A 19,460-nucleotide genomic window follows, 5' to 3' on the forward strand; every position below is an offset into this window, starting at 1 on the left:
ATCTTTTAATTTATTAGTTCTTTTAAGTTTTCTAATCCTAGTATAATTAGGTATTTGTAATGCCTATATAAGACATCTTTCAATCATTAATAAAAATAGATTAAAAGATTTTGCTTTGTGTTTTAAGCATACTTGTTACTGCTATTTTGCTTGAGAGCTAAACTAATCAAACTATTAAAGAGCTATCAATATATTTTCTCTTACTTACCAAAAAAAAAAAGTTTTTGGTGTTAAACATCTTAATTTCAGGAGTGTTATTAAGAGTGTTTAGATTCTTTCAAGAGTGATCTTGGAAGAAGAAATATCCTTGTTAGTATCCTTATTTCACTCGATTCTTGGAGTTAATATCTTCAAGATTCTTATTCATACTTATTACTAAGCTTCTTGATTTAGTAATCATATCATAACCTTTGCTCATATACTAATAAGTTGACACTCATGTAGTGGGTTAGGGTTAGGATAAACTTAGCCACAACACCAAATTGGTCCGATATCCTCGCAATATACATTTACAATTTCTAGATACATAAATACCACTTGAAATTAATAGGAAAGAAACTTTGGATTAGTAATAGGGAGATTATGTGCTCCACATAAAACACTCAAGTGTGAGATATATAATTCTCATACAAAATGGATTATCTTCTGTTTATCAAATCCATGGTTATTTATAGCATTAGTATATTATGATATGTTCTTTTATCATGAGAGTTTGTAACTATTTCAGTCTAAAAGAGTTTGTCATTTGAATTGGAAAATATTTACTTCCACAAATGTATTTCTTGAATAGCAACATTATTTTGTTACTATAAGGTAATTTAATTGATACATTTTTCTAACCCCGTAAAAATATACACTTTTTTAAAGAAATGGATTAATTATTAATAGAATCTCGAAGTTTAAGTAGTTAACTATGACATTGTAGTCTCTTAACATCATTTCTCAATTGTTGAGCTCCCTTTAAGCAGAAATTGAGAAATAAGCAAAATTACAACTTCGAATATATGTTATATCTGGATGTATAATATAGGGTTTGTATATAGTAACTCTGTAAGTAGTAGTACATCGAGTGGGTATATCAAGGAGGGAACTAATTTGGATCACATTGGTTGTATTTTTATTTTATTTTATTTCATTAACTCAGTTCGTTTCAGTTTAGTTCGATTTAACTTACTTCAGTTCAATAGCCTAAGAGTGTGATGGGATTTTTAATTCTTTGGTTGTTGTACTTATTAGTCCTTTTGTTATGCTGCAATAATTAGCATTTGTGCGGGAATACTATGGCCAATCATTGGGTGAAGACAATTACACCAGTGATAGTGATGCTGATAGTTCAAATATCTCTAGCTGGTGTCAACATTCTGACCAAACTAGCCTCAAATGACGGGATGAACTTGCAAGTGTTAGTAGCCTATAGATTTTGTGCTGCGGCCCTTTTCACTGTTCCACTTGCCTTGTACATGGATAGGTTCGTTGATTGATTTCTTCTATATTTTTTATTTGCTATTTTCTTTTTCAAAAAATGGTAGTTATATATAGACCAATAGTTTAATTTCTTTCTAGGAGTGAAAATAAAATGTTACCTTAATATTTATGTATCAATCTGATGTAATAATTTTTGGGCATTTTCAGGAACATCACACCCAAGCCAAAGCTCACTTGGAAAGTTCTTGGTCAATCATTTCTTTGCGGACTATTAGGGTTAAGTCTCATTTTTAGCATTTGGTTCATTTCCAACTTATAATGTTTCACTAGTTTATGCCCAACCTAAGCTAATGCACATGTTATTTATAATGTAGCAAATTAATATTCTTACAAAGGAGGTATGTAAAATCATAAATAGTGGATGGTTATAATTTTATTTTACAAAACCATCATGAACATTTATTGTGAAACAACATTGTTTGAAGCATAAGAAAAATATAGCAAATTCTATTAACCCTAAATGCATGACATTATTAAACACTTCATTTATTTTCTGTCACAATATAAGATTTTATGATTTGACTATTATTCATGTCGGAGCTAGCAATTTATTCAAGTGGGTTCAAGTCAATCAAAACTAACTCTCAAATTTACATAAATATAATTACGTCTCAAAATCATTAAAACAAGTTTATAAATACTTTCTTGGCCTACAAAGATTAAGCTTGAAGTATAACACTACAAATTTATTTCTTAAATTTATAAATTATCAATTGAAAATCTACAACTCTAAATTTTGAGAAATTTTTAGATATTTATGTTTATATTGCATATATAATGCACATATATTGCACATATATCATACATATATTGTACATATATTGTACATACATCATACATATATTAAGTGGGTTCATTTGAACTCAATAGTGTGATAGTAGCTCCGCCCCTGCTATTATTGTTTTGACTTTTGAGCCAACCCCACACTCTCTCTTTAAATTTCTTTCGTTAATGAGTTTTATAATCTACACGTAGATACACTTTGTAAACCAAATTAAATGCAAAAAAAAATAGATTGAAATAAATGTCAACCTTTTCAACCAAAATTTTGCCCTTTTTCATACAATATTTATCATATATTCGGATGTACCATGAGCATGGTATATCCAAGACGATGTTTTTGCTCATTTGTTCATTTGGAACTCTCACTATGCTCATTTGAAGGTCCCAAATGAGCAAATAATAGCCTTGTATGTACCATGCACATGGTACATCCGGATGTATGCCGATGAATGTACTCCTTTTTCATTAACTTCAAGTGGAAGCTCCAGTTCCATTTTCTTGATCAATCTTTATCTTCACAAATTCATCCTCAGTCTGATCTTTATTGGTCTAAAATGATCCTAGCTCAATATATATATAAAAAAAATACTCAGCTACTCATATTGTAAAAGGCTTTTTAAGCCAAACTTTATTTAATCTATGCCATTTTCACCAAAAAAAAAGCCTACTCCTGAATTGCTATAATAAATTTATATTTCTGCATTACAATATTTCAAAAAATAAAACCTCTTAAGTGGACAAGATTCACATTAACTTATTGTGCACCGACAACCATATGATATATTAAGTTTTTTTTTGATATAGTCGGTTTTCATATGATATAATAATCACCTTTATACAATCAATTTTTGTAAGATATAGTCGGATTTTGTTTTCTAATATATAGTCAGTTTTTATGTGATAAAAAAGTTATACTTATGGTTTACAATGAGTTATTCTGAACACGATCCATTCAATTTTTTTTGTTCATAAATATGTATGATTTACTAAAATATGTTTGACCAGGAAATCTTTAATGGTGTAAAAACTAATAAAAACTTGTTTAGCAAAAGATTATACCAAATTTACATATTATGAACTATACCTGATTGCTTTTTGAATGCAGGGGATCACTCGTGCTAAATTTGTATGTGGAGAGTCTTGTATTGACGTCTGTTACCTTCGTTGCCGCAATTTCAAATATATTACCAGCGGTTACCTTCATCCTCGCAGTCGCTTGCAGGTTTACTAACGATTAATTTAATTAACAAGTTTTCGTTCGTTGTCTATATCTATTGAATAATTGCTGCAACTAAATCCCAAAAATATAACTGTTATACGAAGCGCGACATACATTAAATTTTTGGCAAATAGAGTTTAGAGTTTAGCTGTTACAGCTTAGAGTTTGATGTTAGAGTTTTAACTTTTTTAATTTGTTCAACAGATTTGAGTGTGGATTTGACAAATTTTTTTATAAATGTGTTTGGTAAAAATTAACTGATTGCTAAAATCTTATTGCTATTTGTTTATGTGAAATGACTTTCATAAAAATTTTAATACATATGTTTAGTATTATTATTAGAGGCAAAAAAGTCATTCAACATATTCTTACCTAATCCTCTAAAGAAAAAGCTCCTAATATTAAGTGTCATTTTAGTATTTTATGGCCAGTGACTTTTATAATATCTGTCAAAGGCAACTATTATAGTTACAGGATCATCATAAACCTAAATTTTAACATTAGCAACTTGATTAATAACTATTGATAGGTTAGAGAAGGTAACTCTAAAACACGTACCAGGTCGTGCCAAGGTCATAGGGACCGTACTAGGAATTGGAGGGGCAATGTTATCAACGTTCTACAAAGGAGTAGAACTGAAAATATGGTCAACCAAGATCAACTTGCTCTCCCATAAACATGTGGAACGTCAACATGATGGTCGCGATCAAGCCATCGGGTCCTTGATAGCATTAGCCGGCTGCTTTAGTTATGCTGCCTGGTTGATTGTACAGGTAATTAGTTAATAACTTCTAGACTAAATAAGACTATTCTCTGTAATAATCTACATTTTTTATATGCCAAAAAAAATATTGCAAGAACATGAGATATTCCCTTCGTTTTCTACTCCGAACAAATTTTTCTTACAAACAGATTTTACATATATAAGAAGAACAAAAAGAGACGGTGAGAATAACCGCATACATGCATAATTGACAATATAAGTATATAATACTTCCTCCGTCCCAAAATATAGTTACTGTTTTTTTTCACAGTCTTCAAGATGTACCTCTGATTTACGATATCTTCTGTTTCGTATTAGTTAAAAGTATAAAAAGTTGATACTATATATGAATGTACACATTGAGTCGAATCTAATAAGACCCTACATGATTATGTTCTTTTATATACATTAGTGAGAGTATTTGGTCAAAATTTTCAAAGTTTGACTCCCAAAATAAAAACGTACAGGAACTATATTTTGAGATGGGTGGAGTATCAAGCAAATAAAAAGTCATTAAAAGCTCTACGTAGTTCTGTACTATCAACTATGCTACTATTGGAATAATTGATGTATTATATTTTTGGTAATATACTACTAATTATTATGTTCGTCATTTTGGTGACATATGATAGGCGAAGATGACTAAGAATTTTCCAAGTGCTTACGCCACCACAGCTCTAATGAATGTAATGGCATGTATCCAAGCCATGATATTTGTGTTGTGTGTCGAGCGAGATCCACAACAATGGAAGTTGGGTTGGAATATTCGACTACTCACAGTTGCCTATTCCGTAAGTTTACCTTTACAACGACTAATTTGTAATAGATACTCCCTCCGTCTCATAATATAGTGCCTACTTCATTTTTGATGGGTCAAACTTTAAAATTTTTCACTGAATATTCTCATTTGTATATATAGAAAAATGTATTCATGTGGGATTTTGCTAGATTCGTCTAGACGTGTAGTTTCATAATATCAACTTTTTACATTTTTTTGTTAATACAGAATTGAAGATATTAAAGGTCAAAATTACGTCTTGGAGACCGTGTAAAAAAGAAACAAGCACTATATTATGGGACAGAAGGAGTACAATATATATGTAATTGTTGAAAGATACTTATATATATAATGGCTTGTTGATATTGTTGCAGGGAATAATAGGTTCAGGAGTAATGGTGGCCTTAATTGCATGGTGCAACCGCATCAAAGGACCATTATTTATCTCTATTTTCAATCCAGTCTCCTTGATTGTTGTGACCTTAGCAGGATCTCTTGTTCTCAACGATAAACTATACCTCGGATGGTACGTATATATATGACTCTTTATATTCTTTATTTATTATTATTACTATTAATTATCATTATTTTATTTTTATTGTATAATGTGAAATAATAATATATAGTGTAACATGTAATAGCGTATTAGGAGGAGTTGTAATTTTGCTAGGCTTGTATGCTGTGGTTTGGGGAAAATCGAAGGACCAGAAGCCAGCAGTAGCGGCAGCCCAACCTGTCGTTGGAAGGTATCAAACTTGAATTAGGAAATAAATAAAATTGACATTATCTTTGATGGGTCATTACTAAGTCTATGTTCTTTTGGGTTTAATTAATGGAAGTTGAATGCAATTTAGACAAATTCCTCTCAGAGTTTCAATTAAGTTCAGTAAAAAAGTATAGGGCCTTTATATATATATATATATATATATATATGGATATCATCTAATTTTAATTTGGTAAAATCTTGTGGGAGTGATGCCTAAGACTTGAGATTTTTTTTTTTTTTTTGCTAATTAAGTGAGCTTATATTTCAAACCAAGTAAAACCATTACAACTACGCCTAAACTTTGAGGGGACAAACCAACTAGGTTGGACCCTCCCCTACAAAGCTAGGATTATCTTCTAATTACATGTTGAGTTATTGTTCTCAACCATTCTCTATCACTTCTGTTTATCTTCTTAGGGATTACACTGTAAACTCTATCTACTACTACTCTTTGTATTCTATTAACAAGTACATCGACTGAAACAACTTTTTTGTCCCATAATACTTCATTTCGAGTTAGCCATATATGATATACCCCTGCTGTCATTGTGGCTATATACACTTGCCTTTTAAACTTGCTGGCTCTACACCTTTGCAACCATCTAGTCATTCCATCAGTAATATTGTAATTACTATTGATTTGCAGCCATTTCATGATCAGCTTCCAGATTTCCTTGCTGTATTTGCATTGTATCATCAGATGATCTTGACTCTCCTCTTCACTATCACATATGAGGCAGTTAGCTCTTTCACTGATTCCATATTTACATAGCCTTGCTGATGTCTGTAGCCTGTCCAGCATTATGAGCCACATAAAGAACCTATGTTTGGGAACAGTTAACCTATTCCATACCAGCTTATCCCATTGAACTCTTACATGCTCACCAGCCAGTAGCATGTAAATTTGTCTAATGGAATATGTGTTCATCTGCTTCAAATTTTCTTCTGTTATTTTCTCTTTTAATATGTCTTTCACATTGCATACCTTCTTCCAATACCAGCTACAACCCTTTGGTGGTTGATAATTCCACCAGTTCTGCTGTTGAATATACACTTCACCAACCCATTTGATCCATAGGTTGTCTTTTTTTTGTAGCAACAGCCCAAACATACCTCCCCATTGCTGCAGTGTTCCACTCACCAACCTGTCTGATGCCCAAACCCCCTGCATACTTAGGTAAGCATACCTTAGACCAAGCCACATATCCAGGTTTCCTACTGTAATATTCCCCAGACCACAAGAAAGCTCTACAGATGCTTTCCACTTCATGTAACACCTTCTGTGGGATAGTGAACACCTGGGACCAGTAGATGTGTAAACTCATCAGCACTGAGTTTACCAAAACCAGCCTTCCTTGATAGGCCAAATTTTTGCTATTCCAGCTTCTTATTCTAGCAGAAAAAAAAAGCACTGAGATTAAATCATGTCTACTTTTCTTGGTTATTATTCTAGAACCCAAGAAAAAAAAGCTAACTGTATAGTTTTCTTACCATGTTCACATTATAACTGACTATAATAAATAAAATTGACTATATTAAAAATTGATTATATCATACAAAAACTGAATATACAAAAATATATTATATCATACAAATAATGAAGGTAGACTATACCTAATAAAAACATGCAATATGATGCGAAATCTAGGGCATAAAAAGTTATTGTGCACAGGGCCCCTTCAAGCATTTTTTAAAGTTGAGTGATTAATGGATTATTAGAATCTTGCTCTAGTGTAAATATGTGATAATTTGTTATTGAGAGAGAGAATAACGGAATAAGAAAAAAATCAAAGGAGCTCAGTGAAATATACGTAAGAAAAATTACGTTAAGTTGTAAAAATCTTACCCTTATAATGTTGTTGAAATTGTTTTTTAATGGTATTATTTGGTTATACTTACTATTTTGTTTCAATATTTCTCTCGAATTCACGCTTGATATTCTTTTTCTTGCTATTCAATTATATGTTGAAATTTGAATATGCAACTCATTCTCTAATCTTTATTTGTATTCCAGAATTTCGGTCGTTTAATTTGGATTTTGAGATGGTTGATTTGGTAAGTTTTTAAAAAAGAAAATTACAGAAATCTTATTCAGTATTTTTATAATTTTGTTCATCTATATTGATCATTATAAACATATAATATTTATCGCTTTATTCTTTTGCAGATATGTTATTTCGAGCCTTGGCGATTTGCTGTTGCTTCCTGTGTTGGAATTGGTCCTTCAAAGTTTCTTCCTAGAGTTTAGGAACGTGGGTGTGAAATCAGTAGATTAGCATAGCATGCTTAGAGTTAGTGGTTAGTTAATTTCCTTCTTTTAAGGTTAGTGGTTTACTTAGCATGACTTTGGTTTGTTGGTTAGTAGAGTAAAACGTGGGATTGCATTCCCAGTTAATTAGTTTAGTATTAGCCTATATAAGGCAAGCTACTATCATTCTATTTCATGAGAAAATATTGAGTTATGAGTTTGAGTTTCTGTCTTGCAACTTCTGCATTGTTCTTTCCATTCCTCCTAGAAAATTAACATGGTATCAGAGCCGATGGTTCGATCCTAAGCCTAAAAAAAATAATCATAGATAGTCGTGAGTTGTGAGTCATAAGAAAAAAAATGTCGTCAGTTGTTCCAAATTTGAGTGAAAATGTTTGAGAGTGTTTTGTTATGTGCGTGTAAACAAAAAAAAAAAAAACGGGTGTGCTTGTTCGTTTAATGTGTCGACTGGTTCCCATTTAATGGGTTGTCGAGGTCGTGGGTATGCAAGTGGTCGTAGTTATGGTTGAGGTAGTGGTCGCGGTTAGGAAGAAGGTCGAGGTCGAGGTCGTGGAGAAAATCGAGATCGTAGTAAATATGGTCATAGTTGTGATCCAGAATATGGAGGACGTGTTGAGTAAGCAAATTATGCTACAAAGGTTGAAGAAGAAGAGGATCGACTCTTCTAAAGTCATGTGTCGTGAAAGTCATAGTCGAGGTCGTGTTCGTGGTCGAGTCCAAGTCGAAGTTCGTAGTCGTGTGGTCGTGTTCAGCGTGTTTGTGGCAGTAGTTGAATTCCATGGCAATATGGATAATGAGTCTCGTTTTTTTTTTTTTTTTTTTGTTGGTGAACTCCCAAACTTTGAAGGAAGGGGTTGTGTTGGAATTGGTCCTTCAAAGTTTCTTCCTAGAGTTTAGGAACGTGGGTGTGAAATCAGTAGATTAGCATAGCATGCTTAGAGTTAGTGGTTAGTTAATTTCCTTCTTTTAAGGTTAGTGGTTTACTTAGCATGACTTTGGTTTGTTGGTTAGTAGAGTAAAACGTGGGATTGCATTCCCAGTTAATTAGTTTAGTATTAGCCTATATAATAGGCAAGCTACTATCATTCTATTTCATGAGAAAATATTGAGTTATGAGTTTGAGTTTCTGTCTTGCAACTTCTGCATTGTTCTTTCCATTCCTCCTAGAAAATTAACATCCTGGTGGCCGAGAATGAGAAGAGGGAATTGTATTTTTCGGAATGGTTTAGTGAAATGAAGATTTATATTTTAGTAGCGTTAATAACTAAATATCACTATATTATTAAACAATTTTTTTGATTGAGATGCTTTTGGTCATATTGATGACTGATACGAGTTTCAATTTCTGATATTTTTGTATTAGTTTGAGGCCTATTTATTAATTTACCCATATTTTTTTTATCAGTTTATGTATAGTTTGAATTGGTTTAGGCTTGTTTACTCATCAATTAACATGCATTATTTATCAGCAAATTAAATATATTTTCGTATTAAGTTATAAAAATTTTTGTATCGATTTATGGGCATAACTTGTCAGTTTTATGAAACAATATCATTTTATGAAAACTCAGATCAATCCGAACTTGTTTGGACCCAATTCACGTTAACACTAGTGTGCACCAAGCCAAAAGCATGTATCACTTCTAAAAGAATCCACTATATCATTAGGACTCCCACTATATCATGTAGAAACCTATTATATCATTTGAAAACATACTATATCATGAAGAGATTACATCATTTCTAAGGGATTTCACAAGATTTGTGAACATAATCAAGAGATTTCACAAGATTTGTGAATGATTTTGTGAGTTTCTAGAATTTCAGAACAATTTTCTATCAATCAAAAAGACATGTAACTTCTGAATTTATGATAAAAGCAAGAATTCAATAATCACTAAACAAGATTCATTCATATTCAGTCAATCAACCTCAATTATCATGAAAAATTCCAGAAACTACGAAAAATTTCAATCACGCTGATCAACAAACTTTGCTCTTAGAAGAAACGGAATGAAAATACGCGCCTTTGCTTCTTTCTTGGCGCATGATAAGGAACCTCCTTCTTATCCTACACCGTAGCCATGGCAGGAAAATCCAAGGCTAAGGCGAAGAAATCTAATGGAAAACACAGTAAGAATGATAGCAAGCATGATCCTACGAGCCCACCTACTGGACATACAGAAGGAGAAATCTATGGCAGAATTGCACGGAATTAAAGATTTGGAGATTAAGATCCCCGAATTCGAACATTCAATTTCACCTAGAAGTTCATTAAAGGAGCTTCAAGAACAATTAGGAGATAAAGCGCAATTATCATTGATTGAATCTCGACAATTATTGCTTGAATTCGAGAAACATACTGATGTTGAGAAAATACCTAGTATTTCTGTTGAAGTAATTTCATCTAAGTCTGAGTCTCAATCAACAATCAAGATCGAATTAGATGATGTTTAGGATGAAATTGCTTATTGGGATTCATCTATTTTTTTGCTATGTTGTGGGTGCAGATCCACCATTTCCTGTAATGGGGGGTTACCTTAGAAGAATCTGGGCTAAAAAAGGAATAGAGAAGATTGTAGTTGTGAATAAGGGTATTTTCTTGGTGCAATTTCATAACATTGAATACAAAGATGTTATATTGAATGAAGGAATTCAATTCTTTGACAAGAAAGCCCTGATTGTTAAATCATGACATTCAGAATGGATTTGCAAAAAGAGGATTAAAAATTGTACTAATGTGGATTCAATTACTTGCATTAGATTTGAAGTATTAGGGATAGAGATGTTTGTTCAAACTAGTGGCAGGTATAGGTCACCCTCTAAAGTTGGATCAATCAACCATTAATAAAGATAGATTGTTATGTGCAAGAGTGTTGATTGAGGCAAGCATGAATCAAGATTTTTCGAATGAAATTGAATTTGAAAATGAGAAAGGTGTGAAGAAGCAAGTAGTGACATATGAATGGAAACCAGTAAAGTGTGATACATGTCATGGAATTGGCCATATGACATCAGGTTGTATAAAAAAGAAACAGTAAATAGAGGGTAGAAAGTGTGTCCTTAAGCAATGGGTAGCCAAGAAGAAGAATCACATAGATATAGAGGGTTTTTAGAGAGTTATAAGACATGTTCCTGTGATTATGAATGTGGTGCAAGCTATGATTACTAACAATATAATTGTTGTTCTAGAAGATGAAATGACAGAAGATACAGGGGAATTGAATGGAGAGGTTGGAAGGTTTGAAAAGGAGGTTGACCATGGACGAGAGGGAAGCCTCCTGACATGGATGGATAATATTCTGTGGGGAATTGAATGGAGAGGTTAGAAGGTTTGAAAAGGAGGTTGACCATGGACGGGAGGGGAGCCTCCTGACATGGATGGATAATATTCTGTGTTGGAATGTGAGGGGACTAAACAACAAGAAAAAAAAACAATTAGAAGTGATAATTTAAATTTTATTATGACTCACAATATTAGGTTGTCTAGTCTCCTATAGACTAAGATAAAAGCTTCATCCCCAGGAGACTTTTATCTTACGGTTTGTCCTCAATGGTGCATCATTACTAATAATAGCTGGCATGGAAATGGAAGAATTATCATTGGTTTGCATCCTTCTGCTGTCAATGTCAATATCATTTGTTGTACTGTCCGTATCATTCATATTGAAGTAGGGGTTATTAATGGAGGTAAGAAGTTCTTTTGCACCTTTGTTTATGGCATGAATGATAGACATAATAGAGAAGAAAAGTGGAGTAGTTTGAAGCAGAATAATGTGTTTGATTTCCCCTGGATCATATTAGGTGGCTTTAATGCCATTATGCATATGGAGGATAGAATCGGGCACCTAGTGAGGGAAAGAGACCTCTTAGATATGAAGGGGTTGTATGAAAGAATGTAAAATGATGTAGTTAAAGACTTATGGGCAGTTTTAAACGTGGAACAATAAGCAAGAGGGTAAAAATAGAGTCTTCAATAAACTTGACAGGGTTTTGGGGAATGATGTTTGGTTTACAGACTGGCCACTCACTGAGGTCACTATTTTAGCAGAAGGTGATTATGATCACTGTCCATTGATCATAAAATATTTCAAGGATGATACCAAGAAGAAACCGTTATGGTTTTTTTAGTATGTGGAGTAAAGCTACTACCTATATTGGCATTGTTAGTCAACTTTGGCAACAACAAGTCTGAGGCACAAGAATGTTCCAGGTTGTTAGCCAGATGAAGAGTTTGAAGAAAGAGTTGAAAGCTCTAAACTCTTCATAATTTGGTGATGTTTCTGTACAGGATTCCCTCACTTACAATTAGATGATTTGTTGCTGAGAGCAAAGGAGAGAGAGGCAACAAAAGCTTACACAGAGGTTCATAGGAATTTTACTCTTAATTCCTTAGTAAAAAAGCAAAGCTTAGATGGCAGGTGATGATAACACAATGGACTTTCATCAGAGTGTGAAGCTCAGAAGAATCCAGAATAGAATAAATACAATTAAGAAGGAGGATGGATCTTGCGCAAACTCCTCGGATGAAGTTGTGACCGAATTCTTGACTTTCTATCATTCTCTACTAGGAAGCAGGATAGAGCTCTCTCCCTGGTGTTTAATGTAGAAGAAATCAAGCAGGCTTTTTTCTCAATTCCTGATGACAAGTCACCAGGTCTTGATGGCTTTTCAAGCCGTGTTTTAAAGGCCAGCTATTGGAGGTCATGTGATTGAAGCACTCAAATATTTTTTTAGAATTGGTAAAATGCTCAAAGAGATCAATGTGATTTCTATCACTTTGATTCCTAAAATCGAAAGCCATGTTTTAGTTGGTGATTATAGGCCTATTGCATGTTGTTCAGTTTTATATAAAGTAATCACCAAGTTGATTTGCTCAAGATCAGACTTAGCAAAATCTTACCTTCTATAGTGTCTCAAAATGAAGTCGCTTTTATTAATGGTAGAAGCATCATCAACAATATTCTCTTGTGTCAGGATCTTGTGAAGAGGTTTTGGGAAGAGAAATAATCAAGTTAAAAGCTTACTCATTAAGGTGGGTCTTAGGAAAGGCTATGATTCCATAGAATGGGACTTTGTTTTTGAACTGCCCACTGCTTTAAATTTCCCTGATCATTTCATTAGATGAATGATGGAATGTATCACTACTCCAAAGTTCACTCTTCTCATCAATGGCAACACAGAAGGGTTTTTTTTTTGAAGCCAAGAGAGGTCTCAAACAAGGGGATCAAATGTCCCCCTTTATTTTTGTCCTTTGCATGGACTATTTGACTAGAATCTAGACTAATCAACGTTAGGCTGTATTTCCGTCTTTAATTAATGCAAATTTTCCCCGTTGTCAAAAAAATTATTCGTTAATAACGGTTGCTTTTGGCCTTTGGGCATATAAATTTACTCACTTCCCAAAAAGAATATTTGTCAATTCTTTAGTCATTTTATAATATAGAAAACTTTTGTTGTCATATAATATATAGGAATTTTTTTTTAAAACTACCTTTTATAACATGAATCTTTCAAAAAAAAAAAACTACCTTATAAAATTTTTCTTTCAAAAATCTACCTTATATAACATAATATTTTCAACATATTACCATTTGAATTTTTTGTTGACGTTGACTCTTAAATAGCAGCGGCCCTAGATGTTATTACTGGTGGGGCAACAAATAAAAAACAAAAAAATGGAGCAGATGCTAGTGGAAGCGGATGCTCGTTAAAAAGAAAATGAAATGAGCGGCAGTTTGGCACCCTAGCTATGTGGGTTGTCAACGGTGCCTACTGGACCGTGAGATCAAAGGCAATAAGTAGCAACGAACCTGTCACGGGCGGTTAAACCCTCATTTAGCGGTCAATTGGTAGTATTTTGAAAAAAAAAAAAGTGTTGTATAAGATAGTTTTTTGAAACATAATTCTTAAAAGGTAGTTGTTTGAAAAATGTTTGTTATAAAAAGTAGTCTTTTGAAAATTTTCCCATAATATATCGCCTCTAAATTTTTACTTTTGACCTAGCTAGTATACAAAGATTGAATTCCTTTGTACGGAGTCTCCAAAATAATTGAACAACCTATATATATTAAATAACAACCTATTTTCAAGAAACGAAATTGAGCGATTGAGATAATTGTACGTAAAGGAAATCTTATTATTATGCATGCTGGCTGGACAGCTAGTATAAGTACAATAGATTCCCCAACTAGCTAGCTAGTTGGAATTTGGAATTGCATGGGATGGATGCAGCCAATGCATTATACACACTTAATTCATCAAACTTGATAGGGTTACCATTAACCAAGTTAATAACCCAATACACAAAGCATAATATAAATAAGACAAGCTAAGCCAAAGAAAGAAACATAGGATGATGGTAACAACACAATGCAAATCGATCACCACGCATCAAATTAAAAAGCCACGGAATGCATTAATATTCCATGCATGCATCAAGCATCATGCATGGTTGTGGCCGGCAACACTTCAAGGAGCTAGCACCTTATGCGCATTGGAAAACACCTGGTGAAACTTGAACGCATACAAGATTATCACAACATTCACGAACACCGGGTTCACACGAATGTCCTGGGTGGTCCTCACATGGTGGTTCACACACGAAGTTACCTGGTGAAACTTCAAGACATGAAAGTCCCTCACAACAATCTGGAGCTAAAGGATTGCATACTTGTTCTTCAGCGGTACATGCGTTCACAGACAGGCTTCGCAACATCACTTTCGAAAATGTTAAAGAGACAAACTATTAGTAAACATATTTCAGAAAGCATCATTTGAAACAATATAAAGTATGTAAATTTCTATATATGTACGAAGACATTATATGGTTATTAGTGGTAAAGATAAATCGAATATATATACATTATTATACATAGGATAATAGATAATACATGCACATTCATTCATATATAAAAGTGGCTTGTTTGGATGCAAGGGAGTAAAAAAGAAGACCGTATGTACCTGTTGCTAGGAAGAAGATAGCTGCCAATTTCATCTGCTTGTAGTTGCCCTTGCTCTCCATTTTGGTTGTTAGATATATTTGATTCAACTTCTCTGTGTCTTATGTTAATGTTGTAGTATGTAATATTGTTTGTGGATGTCTTACCATCATTGTTTCAATTTATAGAAGTTTCATTACTCAAATGACTAAATTCTATAATCTCATTCACTTTGATTTGGTCATCTTAATTATATTCTGTAGATTGATTTTAAATTAGGTCAAGTCATTAAATCTATTTTTTTTATACAGCTGACTATGGCTTGTCCATGTTTTTAAGAATTATGTATGTGGTGTGTACAAAATGTTGTCATATTAACTCTATATCGTCATACAGAGATATTTGAATGTTATCCCATCAAGAAAATCATATTTGAATAATAGTTGATCAGAGGATTATTAGATGGATGATTCACCTTTAAAGATTATATATTATCAATATATAACCCATAATGTTAACATAATTGTGATGTTCTATTCTATAGCTTCAAACAAAGATATATGAACGGGTAGTAGAGGTATATTTGGTGGAAGATTCGCTTTTAAAGATTGAAAATTATCGACAAACATGCCGCAAAATGTTATATTGAGATAGTAGAGCGCATAGTAAATAATTTTGGTTAAATGGTGAGTTAATGTATGAGAGGAAATATTTTGATACAAGGGGAGAAAAAGATATTCCTACACTTGTTATATTTTGTCGATCAGTACAATGTCACTAACTACATGTAAGTAGACCTGGTTATTGAATGGGTCGAATCAGTGTTAGTGCGGGTCAGGTAATAAAAGGGTCGTCTCATAAAGGGTCGGTAGCAGGTTGGGCCAAATGGGTAGCGGGCGATAGTGGGTCGATAATGGACGAGCCGGCAAACGAGCAAGAAACACAAGGAACAAAGAGAGCCAAATAATTTAAATGAAGCATGCAATTTTTTCTATTCTTGGGGATAAGTCCCCAGGCCCTGATGGCTTTGGGACTCACTTCTTCAAGGAAGCATGGGCTATTGTGGGAGCTGATATCATTGGAGCGGTGATGGATTTCTTTAATACTGTTAAGCTTTTAATACTACTATACTTGCTTTAATCCCTAAAGTCAAGTGTCCAAGTAGTGTATCTGAATTCAGGCCCATAGCCTGCTGTAATGTGATTTATAAGAGCATCACAAAAATAATCTGTAATAGATTAAAAGATGTCCTTCCTGATATTATTGCTGAAAATCAGGATGCCTTTATACAGGGGAGATTTATTGCTCATAATGTGATGGTTTGTCAGGACTTAGTGAGGGGTTATGGAAGGAAACATAGTAGTCCTGGGTGTATTATTAAGATGGACATGAAAAAGGCATATGATTCCATAGATTGGAGTTTTCTGGAGGCTATGTTAAAAGCTCTGAAGTTCCCTGAGAAAATGATACAGATGATTATGGAATGTGTTAGGTCTCCAAAGTTCACTCTCTTGATAAAATGGGAGGTGTTGTGGATTCTTTGAAGGAAAGAGGGGGTTGAGACTGGGGGACCCAATGTCCCCTCTTCTCTTTGTGATTTGTATGGAGTACCTTACAAGGACTCTGAAGTGTGTAGGTGAGAGGGATCTTTTCCAGTTTCACCCCAGGTGTGCTGGTATCAAGCTGAACCATTTATGTTTTGCTAATGATGATATCTTGTGTAGCAAAGGAAGTTTTGTGTCTGTTTACACAATTGTTCAGGGATTCAAACACTTTTCAGAGGCTTTTGTTTGGAGGTTAATGAGAATAAATCTGAAGTCTACACTACTGGCATGAGTAATGAGGTACAAAGAATATTGGATGCTTCTGGGTTCAAACTAGGCAAGATGCCTTTTAAGTACCCAGGGGGTTCCTATTTGTTTTAAAAGAATAGCTGTGAAAGATTATTGTATGAATTTGGTTGAAAAAATGTCTATGTATGCATGACATTTTTTACTAGGAAACATATCATTCTCTATGTATGCATGACATTCCTACTTAATAGTATAGGAAAATATACCGAGGAATGCATATAAAACAAGGTTTTGTTTCGCATCGAATTACTAGGAAAAACGCGTTAGAACATGGTGCGGGAGTAGCAAAATCTTTTTGGTGGAGCACCTCTTCCGTTACCCGAAAACTCCCATTATTCCTCTTATATCGTATTACACTCAAACTCTACAATGCCGTAAATGGTAATGTATCAAAGCTCATATGTATTATAGAGCATATATCTAACACACACTTAACTATAGATAGGGGTTTAAGTGGCTTAGACCGGATTGGACTTTGCCAAATTCAAATTTAGTCCAAAGTTTTTGCACTCGAAAAATTGAGTCCATATCCAAATTGTTTTGATTCCTGTTCGATTATTATATAATATTTTTTTTCCTGATTTTGTTTCACAATGTTTTCTTATGATTGAAATTTGAAAATTTTATTTTATAAAGTAAGTTGCATACATATTTAAAAACTGTAATAAAATGCCAGATTGAAAAATATAAGACTCGACTAGCTAGATTAGACTTATTGGACTTTAGAGGGTCAAATCTAGTTCAAAGGAAATTATATATGGTGATTTTTCATTAGCCTTGAAGAATACACTTGTCTTGCATCTATTATTTAGTTACAAAAGAAATGAAGGTGTAATTCCATATAAATATATATAAGACTTAAGTTTGTAAAAGAAAAAAAAAACAACAAAAAAAGTATGAAATTAGCTAAGGTTAAAATAATATTTTTGATAGATTTGTGAAAGGAGTAATAAAGTAATCTGATTTAACTCTCTCATCAATTTTTTTTTTGGATAGAGAGAGCGAGCCACTAAGGCAAATGATCGATGATATAGATGAAATTTCATTCCAGGTCTTGAGCATCACATCCCAAAACTTTAAAACCAACTAAATTAATTGACATCCATACTCTCTCATCTAATTGATATGGATAACTTTTTGTTTGTGGATACAATAATCTCTTGTAGACAAGATCAAGTAGAACTAATGACAAACATAGTTTCTTGAACATTTGATCTCTTAATCTAACATATAATGTTTCCGATAGGTCACCAACAAAGTAAACTTTGTAATCACTCGCCTCCTTCTCCCTAAACTTAGTTTTCTCCCTAGCCGCCTCCTTTTTCTCCTCTTTTCTTTTTTTTATCAGATAGGGCTGTTATAGGTAATTTCATCCATGGTACGCCCCTTTTTCTCTTTTTTTTTCCCATTTTTTACTTTATTTTTTAATTTTATTGAATAAATTAGTATCTCTCTACGAGAGTTTCTCGATCCCCGCTATGGGAATTTTAGTCTCTCTCGTGAAGATCTTCTTCTTTCTTATGCGAGCTGTGAGTCAGGGTTGTTTGTCTTTAGGTATGAGAAATTGTTTTCATCAGTTAAAGTTCAAGACTATCAACATGAAGGTATTGGAAACTCGGATGCGATCAAAATGGCTTGATCAAGAATGCTTTTCCCGAAATTATATCAAAATGATAAGACATCTTCATCAATAGTTGCTTGATTCAGCAAATACAATGGAATGCTCGATCTTGTTTATTGTAGTTTCTCCTAAGACGAATTTGATTTGATCTTGTTTTATTGTATCTTGTTTTTCTTTAATACCTATTGTAGATATCTGATATTTCTCGTTATAAAAAATTTATAATGTTTTTTATTCTAAACATAGAAATTATCAAACATAATAACTCTCGTAATAATATTATTAGTAGATAAATTAAGAAATATATTGTTTCCTAATATGTCCAATACCGTATCGCATATCGTCTCATGATGGTAACGCCAACGTCTCATAAACGACACAATTAGCTAGAAAAATAATTCAATTTTTTTACATGATCACCATTACTTTCGGCTCAACGTACATCAGTTAAAAGGAACATCATTCTTTTCAAATTCATTAAGAATCAATATAAAAATAAGGATCATCATAGTTTCCGAACCTCTTATCACATATACATACGATATACCAATGAAACGGGAACATTATTTTTATTTGAACCCGTTCAATATCAGTTGAAGAACGTCATCCTTTTTAAATCTCTTGTTACACATATCAATCCGATGGAAATGTACTTTATTTTGAACATGTCAAATAAATATTACGAGTACAAGAGACACGATGCTATGTGAACCATTCGCCAAATTTTGTTTGTTCCCTGCTCAATGCTCATGTGGATAATACAATCCAAACCACTAACATAAGCTACGATGAGGGCTTTGTCTAATAGTAATGGTGGGTGGTGGCTCTCTGTATTATCTTGTTGCCAAAAAAAAAAAATCTTCTGCCAACTCATCACCTAAAGGAAAATCGAAAACCTTCAAAACTCATCTAGCTTCAAGACTTCAACTTTCTTTTTGGAAGATTGACGCGAGTATTCTATGTCGTCGGGAAAACAAAAAAC

At 33.2% G+C, this 19,460-nt stretch overlaps 1 protein-coding gene across 1 annotated transcript in view; it reads left to right on the forward strand.

Annotated features, from left to right (window-relative positions):
- The window catches only part of LOC104889751 (WAT1-related protein At1g68170), a 29,012-nt gene extending 19,455 nt beyond the window's left edge, over window positions 1-9,557 (forward strand). The window contains exons 2-11 of the mRNA XM_057393201.1: window positions 1,263-1,468; window positions 1,633-1,701; window positions 3,374-3,490; window positions 4,017-4,260; window positions 4,883-5,041; window positions 5,403-5,554; window positions 5,670-5,774; window positions 7,809-7,849; window positions 7,962-7,997; window positions 9,241-9,557. Of these exons, the coding sequence (XP_057249184.1) occupies window positions 1,263-1,468; window positions 1,633-1,701; window positions 3,374-3,490; window positions 4,017-4,260; window positions 4,883-5,041; window positions 5,403-5,554; window positions 5,670-5,774; window positions 7,809-7,824 (1,068 nt within the window). The 3' untranslated portion in view covers window positions 7,825-7,849; window positions 7,962-7,997; window positions 9,241-9,557. The remainder of the gene's footprint in view (window positions 1-1,262; window positions 1,469-1,632; window positions 1,702-3,373; window positions 3,491-4,016; window positions 4,261-4,882; window positions 5,042-5,402; window positions 5,555-5,669; window positions 5,775-7,808; window positions 7,850-7,961; window positions 7,998-9,240) is intronic.
- Window positions 9,558-19,460: the final 9,903 nt, after the last annotated feature.

Source organism: Beta vulgaris, chromosome 3 (genome assembly GCF_026745355.1).
Source record: "Beta vulgaris subsp. vulgaris cultivar EL10 chromosome 3, EL10.2, whole genome shotgun sequence".
In the NCBI taxonomy this organism is placed as follows: Eukaryota; Viridiplantae; Streptophyta; class Magnoliopsida; order Caryophyllales; family Amaranthaceae; genus Beta; species Beta vulgaris.